This window comes from Coccinella septempunctata, chromosome X (genome assembly GCF_907165205.1).
Source record: "Coccinella septempunctata chromosome X, icCocSept1.1, whole genome shotgun sequence".
Classification (NCBI taxonomy): Eukaryota; Metazoa; Arthropoda; class Insecta; order Coleoptera; family Coccinellidae; genus Coccinella; species Coccinella septempunctata.
The window spans coordinates 5,631,009-5,643,192 of NC_058198.1; the positions used below are offsets into that span (position 1 = coordinate 5,631,009).

General features: G+C 36.6%; 1 protein-coding gene across 3 annotated transcripts in view; it reads left to right on the top strand.

The window, feature by feature from the left end:
- LOC123321323 (beta-arrestin-1) overlaps positions 1-12,184 on the top strand; it is a 40,513-nt gene that overhangs the window by 1,882 nt on the left and 26,447 nt on the right. Inside the window, exons 2-3 of one of the 3 annotated variants that reach the window (XM_044908790.1) lie at positions 1,352-1,502; positions 9,946-10,043. In XM_044908790.1, the coding sequence (XP_044764725.1) occupies positions 1,407-1,502; positions 9,946-10,043 (194 nt within the window). In that variant the 5' untranslated portion in view covers positions 1,352-1,406. Of the gene's footprint in view, positions 1-1,351; positions 1,503-8,649; positions 8,763-9,945; positions 10,044-12,184 lie in introns of those variants that run through there. The other 2 variants (XM_044908792.1, XM_044908791.1) reach the window with 2 other exon arrangements.

Below are 12,184 nucleotides of genomic sequence, written 5' to 3' on the forward strand. Positions count from 1 at the left end.
CGATCGTGAGAAAATATTGAAAACAACCAGAATGAAACGTTTCGTTATTTTTGAATTGAGAATGAATATAACACCGAATCAATCAATGGGAGTTCAGTTCAAGGTAAAATACCCAAAGCATTGACGCAGATGCTTGAGTGTTGTGAAATAAGAAAACATTTTATAATTACGTTCTAGCAGTTGATAAAGAAAATTCAGATAAACAATACCCACTTTTCAGATAAGCAACCTCAAACTATTCCAGACCCGATTTTCGTGAAGAAATGGATTTCGGATTTTCCTTCTGGGGTATCACTCTGATAAGAACGAAAAGTTGTATTCATTTATGACAGGAATCTCCCTACGATTCTGACTCATTACTTTCAGTATCGAAGGAAAAATTTTGTAGACCGCACCTGTTTGAAATTTTCAGAAGAAATACATTCATTACTATTTTATAGCATCGATACTAGGAAACGCTGTGAATTTTCCTCCAACTCGATTTTTTTTCATTGTGGTAGTTTTACATCAAGAACGAATCGGTATATAGGTATATATTAGAGGGCGTTTCTCGACCCACATTCTCTATTCGATACCTGATAGGGGTAGCTATCGTCACGGAATTGAAATTCACATAAAAATATGTTCATATTCAATTGATGAACATCCATAATTAAACTGAATTTAATGATTTCCACTAGGATTAATTATTTAACCACTACACGTGTTTCGCTATCATATCTCATCTGCTATTTCAATGGCCAAACACGTTTAGTGGTTATATACCCATCCTGGTGAAAATTCATGTAGGTAATCCTGTTTCTAGCTCAAAAAACGCTCAAACAGCTTACACAATTGTTTAGAGCAGTAAGCTTGAAGGTTATACTCGATTATTGTATTTAATTGATCGAATGATCTTAGTAGTTTGCGAGAAAAAGTCTGCAGGGTGAATTTTTTTCTTCAGATTCTGAAAGTCTCAAAATATACACTGAAAATGACAAGGGAATTCCACAAATTTTATTTGAATAATTAGAAATGTTTCGGACCTGTTGAGGTCCATCTTCAGCAAGTAAATAAATGACAAATTTTGTGAATGGTTGACATATCAGTTTTAAATTTCGTTCCACGTTCATTATATGATCTTGTATGGTTTCCTGAAGAATTTTCCATTTCCATCGTATTTCTCCCTTATTTTTTACAAAATAATCGATAGTTTTTCATCAGATATGTTCGCACCTCCATTTAATTATTGCGTAAGTAGCGAAGGCTGCCTCCATCAATTCACGAATCGTGTGATGGGATCTCCTAAATAGGTTTTAGATTAAGCGATTTCGAATTGGCCAAATTCCTGACAGTTGAAAACCTTTTGCAGTATTCGTTAACGACTTCATGAAACATTTGAACGGAATGGAGGGAAAGGAAGGCCAATGACACTTAAATCGGTGGAACTAGAAGAAAATGCTTTGAACATGATTGGGGCCAATCCAGATACCTCTGCTAGAAAGATTGGGAATGCTTTGAATGTAAGTAGTGGGATTTAGTAGAAAATTCAAACGACTAGGTTTGAATTTGTAGACTTCCATAACCCCAATTGTATCGAATATTTGGAATTTTTTCAGAGTTCGGTTTCAAATGATGAAATGTTATATTTCTGAAAGAGGGCATTTTGGGTTATACTTTTTGATACAGTAGATGTTTAATTCTCGACGAAGCCCTTGCTTTGGTTGGAAATTTCGCTGGCAATAATCATCTTATAAATCGACTAAACTCATTGGTTTATACGGCACTGGAAACGTTCTAGATGAAGGTCTTGATGTTTCCCATTTATCTTGCTATATGAAATTAGGAGAACATCGGAGACATTCCATTTAGTCATTCTCCCGATTACATAAACGTTCCGGTGAAATTGAATACTCTAGAAATACCTTATGAAGATGAAAAATCGTCCAGCTTCTGGTATTATTCACGTTGTCGGGTGTAAGACGTAGAGGGCAATAAGGGAAATTCGAGGATGAAGGTAAACAGAAATTTATTTCAAGGTGCTACCGAAAGAATGAAACTCAATTTCTTGCAAGGAACGCCGTTTGACTTGAAGATAGGCACTGACGAAATGAACTCTTGTTGAATTCGATATAAGAATTTTTAACTCCTGAACTAAAAAAATTGCCCCTGTAAAAGGAGGACCACCTTGGAATTTTGGATTTCTTTATACTTCTAGGTTAATTTTAAGCTGGAACTGAATTATTTGATTTCCATACTGAATATCTGGCTGAAATCCCAAGTTTGTTCTGCTAGTTTAGGTATGTTAGTATGTAAAATATTCATTTGAGTTTATTCCACCGAAATTTCAGCTGCACAGAAGCGAAGCACAGAACCGGGAATGCTTTTCGTATTCAATCTCCGTTTCATTTGAGAATTTTTATTTGTCTTGCATTAATATTCGAGGCATACGGCTCCGTTGTGAACATCTTGAAAGTGGAATGTTTAATTCGACAAATATTCGCGGAAACTTCATGTTTAACCCTTCTACGAGACCTGTACAGAACTCTGTTTCGCCCCTGGTTCCTTATCTCTCCAGAAGGCTCATTTGGAATTATCGGACCGTGAACGAGAGATCTTCACTAAAATTCCACCGAATGCAATTTTTCATCGTTGAAATTCGCGAAAGCGCATTCAGCTCATGGAAAATGCATTGCGGTTTAGAAACTACCCCTCCAGAATTAATTATCCCCAGGTAATCTCGCCGTATGGGAACGCAACCGGATTACGTTGAAATAAATTCAAGTTTGCTTTCCAGCAATAAGCATGGACAGAAACGTGGTGGATGTTCCTAGTTGAGTTGTAGGCATTTATAATCCCCTTATTCATATATTTATCTCATAAACGCTTCCCAACTCCTTGAATATTGAAGGCTCTGAAAGAATCGGGAAATTCTGCGATTTTTTTAGAGCTTTTCATCATTTTCCGCTATTTGAAAATCGGCGTTTTAAATTTATCGAGATTCGCGGGTTCAACAGTTTCGAAATTCTTTTTCAAGCCGAAAGCTTGGACGATGGTTTAACCATATAACGAACATTCGATGCATCGTGAATCATGAAAAATTCAGTACCCAGTATAGTACCCAATAAAATAAAGGAAAGGATACAAGTGGTTTTTTTATGAAAGTTTGGAACACATAGTTCAAAAATGTTTCATGCAGAATTTGAGAAATAATTGATTCGGGAAGTTTAGAGGTCTGATTAATACTGGTAGCTCTTCTAGCTCCATTACGATTCTCGGTATTTGAAGGCAAAATCTCGAAATTATCAGGTCCAAAAGCAAAGTCTCCTATTGATGATATCGATTTATTTTCCTTTTATTTCTTCCCATAAAACTGTTGTTGTAAGATTATAGAAATTCTAAGAATTATGAGGCAAAATCCAAATTCCAGTCTGGATCAGAAATAGAAATTATGATTCAGATTCATGGAAGATAAAGTTTGGGTTAATTGAAAAATGCCAGAACTTTGGATTGTCATGAAATCGTTGGTTATTTATACCGAAGTCATCTTCGAAATCTATTGGCTGCTTTCATCGGAGTGTGCGAAAAATCTCATTTCTAAAGTAAATGTTGCGAGCAAGTCGGATAATCCTTATTATCGACATTTGCATAGCTTTTTCAATGTGTCCAGAAATAGATTTGCGAAATTAATGGTTTTTCTATTTATCATTGGAAAACATTCAGTCGTAGTTCCATAATTCGAACTGTCTATCTGCTATGTTTTTCTATTTATAATACTTATTTGATATCGAGTTTTATAGAGCGTCCCAGAAATGAGAATTTTCAAAATATTTGTTCGAGGTTGCGTTATTTCGATCACAACACAATAGCAGCTTTATTTTATCGAATTAGTTTTGTTGAGGAAATGATGTGTCTGCACTGTGTATGTTTCTGTTTTTTATTGATTTTTCTCATATATCAAAATGTAATAGCAATGAAGGAAATTGACATTAAGTTTTATACTCAATACATAAAATGTGAAGTATTGCTATTACGTTATAAATATTTCGTTATCAGGTAATTTTTACGCCATTTCCTTCGTCCAGTTCGAATATACAACGAATTTGCCCACCCTGTACATGATTTAGCTGCAACGCGATTTTTGGCGAAAAAGGAGAACAAAAACCATGGTGAAAATCGGGTAATGAAGATTGAACGTCGATATCTGCTCCTGCAGATGCGGCATTTCTTCCATTGAAAACTCATGTGAAAAAACTCGTTTCAAATTTGAATCGATGATGACACAGTCCGACAAACGTGGACGATGATGGATGAGTCATCCACTCGGTAAGATTAATAACGTTTCCATTTCGAATTCAACGTGGACGACGAATGAATGATGTGAAAGGATACAATAACTTCTTTATAGGATAATTATATGAATCAATTTGATTTCACCACGTATTACAAACCAATCATTCATTTGCTACATTTTCCCTTTGTTTAAGGTTGTTTTAGATAGTCCTTAGTTTCCATATATGAGCAATTTTCCAGGTTATTTTATAGAAAGCAATTGAATTGACAGGGTGAGTCAACAACAACAACAAACTCTTAGAAATTTTAGTCCGAAAGTGGTGAAACACGGTATCACCCTGCTTTTTCCAATAAGAACGTCAAATTTTCATATCATATTCCGAATCTAAATGAAATTCTGATTTCGAAATACCCAACTTGTCATAGATAATTTGTATGCCTTCTAGACGCCCATTTTTTCGACAAATTTCATGGTTGTGATGGTTCGAGATAAATTTATCAATTCAATTAGAATTCCCGAAGAGTTGTCGAATCTTTTTCAGTGTATCGGATCACTCTACAGGTGATCCGAAAAATACTGCGATTTTTCGATGAAAAGGTCAATAAGTCCACTTTCTCAAATACTGAACTTTTTTGTCTGTTGGACACTAGGAAATAAAAAAAATATTTTTCGAAACCTACTTGTGTGTAGATTGGCATTGGTTCTCGATTTTGTGATCCACTTCAAAGGCGGGCTCTGTTGAACTTGTCCCCAATGAAAAGTTTCAGCAGGTACAATCTGGAATATAGGGATGGTCTATTCTTTTACCTTCTGTTTGCTCCCGTTGGAAAATTCATAATTCCCGTTCTGTTTATTTGCTTTGGGAAATGCCCAATAAGGTAGGGTAATAAAGATCAGTTTGTTCATTTCGGAGGGGCTTTCGTGGGGTTAATATTCATCATTTCATATCATTCAGTGTATGATTATTCTCTGGAAGGTAACCGCATAGCTGAGGATTTTACGATACTCATCAAAGCCCATTTTACGTCCAGATATTACGTTTTAATAGCTTTGGATACAGTTATTTGATGTACTACTACCCTCGGATTTTCATTAGTTTCGATAGCTCCAGCTGAAGCAAATTTGTCACTTTGGTCGTTCGTATCTGGTGAATTCGAAGACGTATTCAGGTCAGAATTCCTGCCCTTCGACGATAAAATTGAATCCTGCAATATCTCTAACCTTCACATCCTGCGACAATCGCAAATATGTCGTCTTTCAGCACGGTTCACATCCCTTATGGAAAATATTTTTTTTCCGCGAAGACGGGAGTAATTTTCCGGAGTTGTCGGTTTGATGTATTACATCGAATATTCGACCTGAAGCAGCGGTATTACGCTTTCAAGTCCTACTTCGTTTAAGGAGGAAAATGAGTTTTTTTAAAACACATCAGATTTCTCGGGGATGGTAACAACTGGGCCAGCGATACAGGCAGGATCGTTGACCCCTCCAACCACCTACCCCTCCCGGACGACAATGGGAAAGAGACGCTGGGAAAATGTAGAATATCATTATGTGCCCGATGAAGTGTTATTGCCACAGATTCGTTTTAATGTCGTATTCGATTTGTGCGGGTGGAATGTTATCGTTCTATTTGCGCCCTTACGTTCGGCTGAATTCGAATTGTTGAGTGGAAAATGGAAACACATAATCGAATATACTGCTCCACAAAAGTCAAGGAGGTTCGGAAATTTTGTCTGCATGTTTACTCACTTATCTAACTCATGCTTTTACCCAGTTTCACAGTTTCAGGTGAAAATTAAATTTTGGTATTTCTTGTATAAAATAAAGTTCAGTGTGGCATCCTCGAACATTAACCACAGCGTGACAACGCCTTTGCATACTTTCGATCAGATTGTTGAAGAAGCCTTGATCAATTTTTCTCCAGAGAGATTTGATTTCTCATAAATGAACATTGGGTGGACAAGAATCGGTAACTTCACAACATTTCTGAACTTCCTCAACGTTTGTGGGAGCAGTATATTATAAACTAAGTGTTGAACACAGAAGAAACAATTTCTTCAATTTGATTTTTTCATCAATAGAAGGGCTATATGTGAAGCATGCTATGCTAGCAATGTCTACGTTTCATCTTTGAGCGTTTCATGACAAAAAACTTTTTCCTACTTTTTGCTCGCGTCTTCCTAAGAACGAGAGAGTTTTCATTTTTTCGTTTCAAACGGTGGCTGCACCCATTGGTAAAAAATTATCGTGCAGTCCTGTGAAAATTAAACTTAATTTTTTGAATGGGAAACAACCCCGCATAGATTTTGAACTTTCCTTTATTCCACACCCCCAGTTTTCCCTATTACTGTCATTTCCGATTACAGGATTTACGCTTTATTTTTGTATATTAACGAATAGGGTAATTGGATTGTTGTCATTTCGTTTATGCTATTCGCCGATTGATGTTTCCCGATAAGCCTAATAGGTAACCTTCACAATGGCAAATCGTAAAAATTGAATATTTTCAGGGCGCGTTTACCCTTATCAACCCTTGCTGACCTACATAACTCGCAAAATTAAATATTCCCCTTTGTTGTTACATTGGCTGTCAACGAGGCAATCACTGAAAAAAAATGATGTAGCAAACATCACCAGGGCGATTTTATTTATTGTGATTCCAAATTGGATGTTCATTGAACTCCGCATTTTCACATTCCGTTACTGAAATTGACAAGTTTATCAGATGTTGTGACATTCATGTTTTCGCTGAACTTCATTATTTTAAAGTCAATTCCATTACTCGTCGAGTGTCATGAAGTTCTCCAGAAGCATACGTGCAACACTGTTTATATGGAGATGAAAGCTCTGCTGAAATTTTAAGCTCAGGGGCTGAAACTTTGTGCTTCACGGATTTGTTGACTCAAACTTCGTCGAAATCATCTTATACGTGTATGTGGAGTGGGAGACGAAATATTTGATGAAGCTTGGGAAGTGTTTTTTCGACGATGGTTCCAGAACATTTCGAAAATGAATTTCATAGATCGATAACTGAGGCATTAGCATTGAAGATTCTTCAACTAGAAACTGTCACTAGGATTAGTTTTCATCTCAGAATTGCATGAATTGTCTCATCAAAACTATGCCTCGAAGGGTAGAATGCTTGAGACGATCTATTTGGAACAACCAAGATTAGCTTCACTGAGACTTTCAATTTTCTCTCCATTCAATTTTTCTTCTCTGTTATACAAATTTCTAATATTTTCCATTGAAAATTTTCTTCTATGGAACTCTTCCATCCTTCATTCCTTCCAGAAAAAAAGTATCTGATCAAAATAAACATCTTGACGCCGATATTCCTGAAATAAATTGATGGAAGGTAATGACCCCTAATCAATTGTTGAGCAGTGTGAATCAAAAATCGAAATCAATCACCTTTTCAATAGAGCAAACAGAATGGTCATATCCATGATGTTTGGGTGTTTCATTCCGTTCTGACGTTCTGTACACAGGGAAAAACACCCTCGACAAAATCGATCCCTCACATCAACACCCACCCACCCCCCGATTTCCCACCCCCGCAATAGTCCGCGTTCGTTCTTTCGAATTCAAATGGGCCGATCGTGTCGCTCAAAGGGCCCAATTAAGAGGTACGTGACTCGCAAAAATGATGTCAGATGAAATACGGCTCATTACTCGAAAAATTCGTTACCAATCGAATGGGGGGAATGGATTCAGTTACGGGAGTAGGTTATTGAAGGGTAATTCTTGCCTAATTGAATGTGCACCTACAAACGAAATCAATTTGAAATATTGCGTGCTCCTGGGAAGAGCGAATAGCTTCTTGTTTTCAACGTCATCAGATATGTTAATGAATTTTACGCATATCCAGACGATGACACTACTTTGTCACCATAATACCACTGCTTCGATGACTAACCATTTTCTATAAACAGGCAGTTCCATAAATTGACTTGTACCTACGTCAGTAAGAACAAAAAATTTATTTCACCAGATAAAATGGCACACAGTGTAACGTGGGAAAAATAGAGTGGCAGGTTCATGGCGAAAGAATTTCCCCGCACCTCTGGGAAATCCGAAAATTCGTCTAATCCCCACAATTCCTCACTGAATTCGTCTATTTGACGAATTGATGAAAGCCTTTCCACCGATCACATCGCACACACACACACACAGAATTTCTTATCGCACCATTCAATATTTACTTCCACATTTTATCTGCAATAGGTAATCCCTGCAAATAAGAATCGCTCTAAAAATACTCCATATGTCGCTCCCAATATACGCATTTGCTAACAACTCCTTTCGAACGAATTTCAAGAACATCCTTTGGTCATTCGTCCACACACTCCACAATTTGGAATTGAACGTCGAGACCAAAGATGTTTTTACAGTGAATTGATGTGAAATATTAGATTCTGAAATAAGCATAAGTTATTTCTGAACCGATTTCGGTTTGCTCTAACTCTACAGGGTGTTTTTAAAGGTGAGTGTTTTTGTTATCAGAACTGGTCAAAATAAACATTTCCACCAAAAATCGCATTGGAATGAAAAGGTTGACCGTAATTTCATCATTATTTTGTGGTTTCTAGCGAAATGATTTATTTTGATGAGTTCTCATCCTGTAAAATATCCTGCATACAGGATGTTTTCAAAGGTGAGGTTTTTTTTGACAGAAGGTAGAACTCATCGAAGTAAGTCGTGTAACCAAAAATTGTCTATATAAAATATTCAAGATGGCTGCGATACAACCCCTAGAAATTCGATTAAATTTCATTGAATTTCAAGTACGGGACTGTGGAAGGTGACTCTGGCATCGCACAAACGAAACAAAACATAAACATATGGCCGGACAATGAATGGTTCAGTACCAAGTTCATCGGATTGAAGGCATCAGGTCACTTGAGAGAATAATAATTGTTGTATCGTGCAATTTAGGGTGAGAATGTTGAAAATCGAGGCAGTTTCTTGAAAGTGCTTATGTTAGTTACGTTGAAAAAGTGCTATGTTTCCCCATTTCATAACATTTTTACGACGATTGTTGGAATGTTCGAACAAGAAGATTGTGATGCCCATTGTGAAAAAAGTCGTGAATAATTTCATTGGTGAGATATAATTCTATTTTTTACACTTGTGTTCTAAGTCTCTTCTGTCAGTTGGTATCGAAATGAGCCATTTCATAGAATCGTGTAAGTTACTAAAAAATAATGAGAACAATTCGGCAATCCTAAGTTTCCATTTTCATTACCACGTTAATATCGAACGAGCCAATATTCTAAACGAAACCACATGGTCGAATCGGGAGATAAGTTTTTTCCCACTGCTTTGCGATAATTCAGCTAACAAACGGTCTAGAGTCGTATTAGGATCGAGTTCAGTAATCATTGTCAATTTTTTTTTCAACTTAGTCGATTTGAAAGTTTTGTATAGGTGATTTTTGGTGAAACGCTTCATTTTGACCAGTTCTACCTTCTGTTGGAAAAAAGCTTGACCTTCAAATGCACCCTGTGGGAATTTGGTTATAAGCGTAAATACAGAAAAGGTTATTTTTCTCGATTTGTAATACTGTGTGTGAGCTCCTCCATGAAAGTTCTCATGCCACTTGAAAAAATTCATAGTCTTATTTGGAATCAGGCATGATCACCTATTTATGCCACTTTTTTTTTCAGGGGCACAAAGGGCCCTTGCCGCTGGACCCTGCCTGTGCCACAATGACCCCTTCTAGCCCTGATATGGATGACGGTAGTGGTAAACGACAGGCGACAAGGTAAGAACCCCCAGACTATCAATTAACCAGATCTAAGCACAAACACCACAGCCCATTAGAGTGTATGCTAATCTTCATTTAATTCCGTTTTCAATAATTTATTGCACAGTATCCGAATTGGCTTGCCTGGTAGGGTGTCAATATAACTGACATTTTCGTTGACGTTGGCAATTCCAGAATGAATTAGGAAACGACCTTTTTCGATATAGATCGGAGTGACACATGAGTAGTATGCCGTCATTGAATTGCACGCTGAAATTATCAATTAATACAACGATCATTCAGAATTGAATTACCTCTCTTAATTCCTTGACCATCTGACATTCAACGCAGCTGTTGCAGTGATGTGCGAATACCACAACACAATAAAATACCCGTACATTAGCTGGACCAAGAGTTCGAAACCAGAAATTGAATTTGAGAGAATTCAGATGGGATCTGCACATCAGTTACGTGTAGAGTGGGCTCTGACGTTAAATTTTCATTTATTCAATGAGGAAAAAGTGACCTTCCCCTCGTTGTAATTCATTATTGTTACCCGAACGAAACAAAAAAAAGAAAGAAGAGCATCCACGTGAAGTCAGGAGCTCTTGCTCTCTTTGTCTTTTCAAATTTATAACCAGTCAACGCTGCTACCGAGAAAAAATTTCGAAAATAAGAGTTGGATCAAACATTTTGAAGGTTCATCCTTATTCAACGAAATATTTTTATATTATTCATTCATACATATTCATCAAATTAACTGTTGGATCAGAGAGAAAGAATATATTCAATGAAATTAACTTAGATTACTTTTTGACCATAACTTTCTAGATGGAGGTTCTGTCCGTTCAAATATCTACCGTTAATTTTTGAATGATTGAAATTTCCACGGTAGAATTTACCTCCAATATTTGGCGTTTAATTACTGACCGTTCGGTGAATCTGATTGAAGTCCAATCTGATGGATCAAGCAACGCGGAAAAGCTACCCAACGAAACTAAATGAAAATAAGGAAAATTGAGGTCAATACTAACGTTTTTACATTTTATAAAACCCCGTTTGGATATATAATTAGCTTATTCAACATTATGTTTTTCCACGCTAGTTTTTTTTTCGGTTAGTTCTGTTGAGTAGGAGATCGAATTTGCGAATTCTGAGCGATAGTGAAATGTTTATTTTCCTAGTCGAATTTAAATAAACAACATCTCTGGGTGATCCGAAAAACGCTGCTCCCTGCCTTCGAATAAATAAGCTGATAACTTTGAATTCGTTATCCGCAAAAAAATCTATAATCAGTGTAGACAAAGCCGAAATGATTTTGCGAATTGACGAATGGCTGTGGGCTATTAAAGTCCATTTAACGATCAGAAAATGGAGGGTGTTTTTGATATCAAAACAAAACTATCCCTAATCAAAGAGGGAAAAACCTCATGAAACGATTGAAAAACGTGACAGAATCCTCCAGGATGGAACTGTCAAGATACTAACCTCCCAAGATTTGTAAATTTAACGGGGAAAAGCATCAGACTGGTCTTTAAACAATGAAGAAGGTATTCTATAAATAATATATCAATTTGCGAAATTTGTAGCGTTTTTGAAGTATCGAATAACATCATTTCTTTCCACTTAACAACTGTGATGAAATATGAAACTATTTGGAATAACATCCCAGTAACTAGAACGTAGGCTTATCTTCAGATGAGAATTTGATCTTTTTATTATTCAGTTTAGGCTATATTCCAATATCCGAATTTGGGCCGAACGGAATGGGATCCGAGTTTGCTCAGCAACGTTTTGATTGAACATTTATGACGGCTTTTTTCCAATATTGTATATTACAGGATAATCACTGAAAAAGGAACGATGTGACAATATTTGATATTTCGAATAATTCGTGTTGAATGAGGCTCAGAGGGGCCTGGAATATTGAATTTTTCGCATCCGGGAGCGATTGATGTTTGATATGTTTCCCCAACAGTTAGTCGGGAATTTCCATATTTTCACCGTTCCTCTCAGTTATTCGAAAATACATATGCGAGAACACCCGGATAAATATTGTGAAAGATGATTGATTCCGATTTCGTTTATCCAGTCACGAAAAGTAACAGAACTTTGTGAATTCTTCATGGTTCTATATTTAAGGGGGAGTTGCGTTGCTC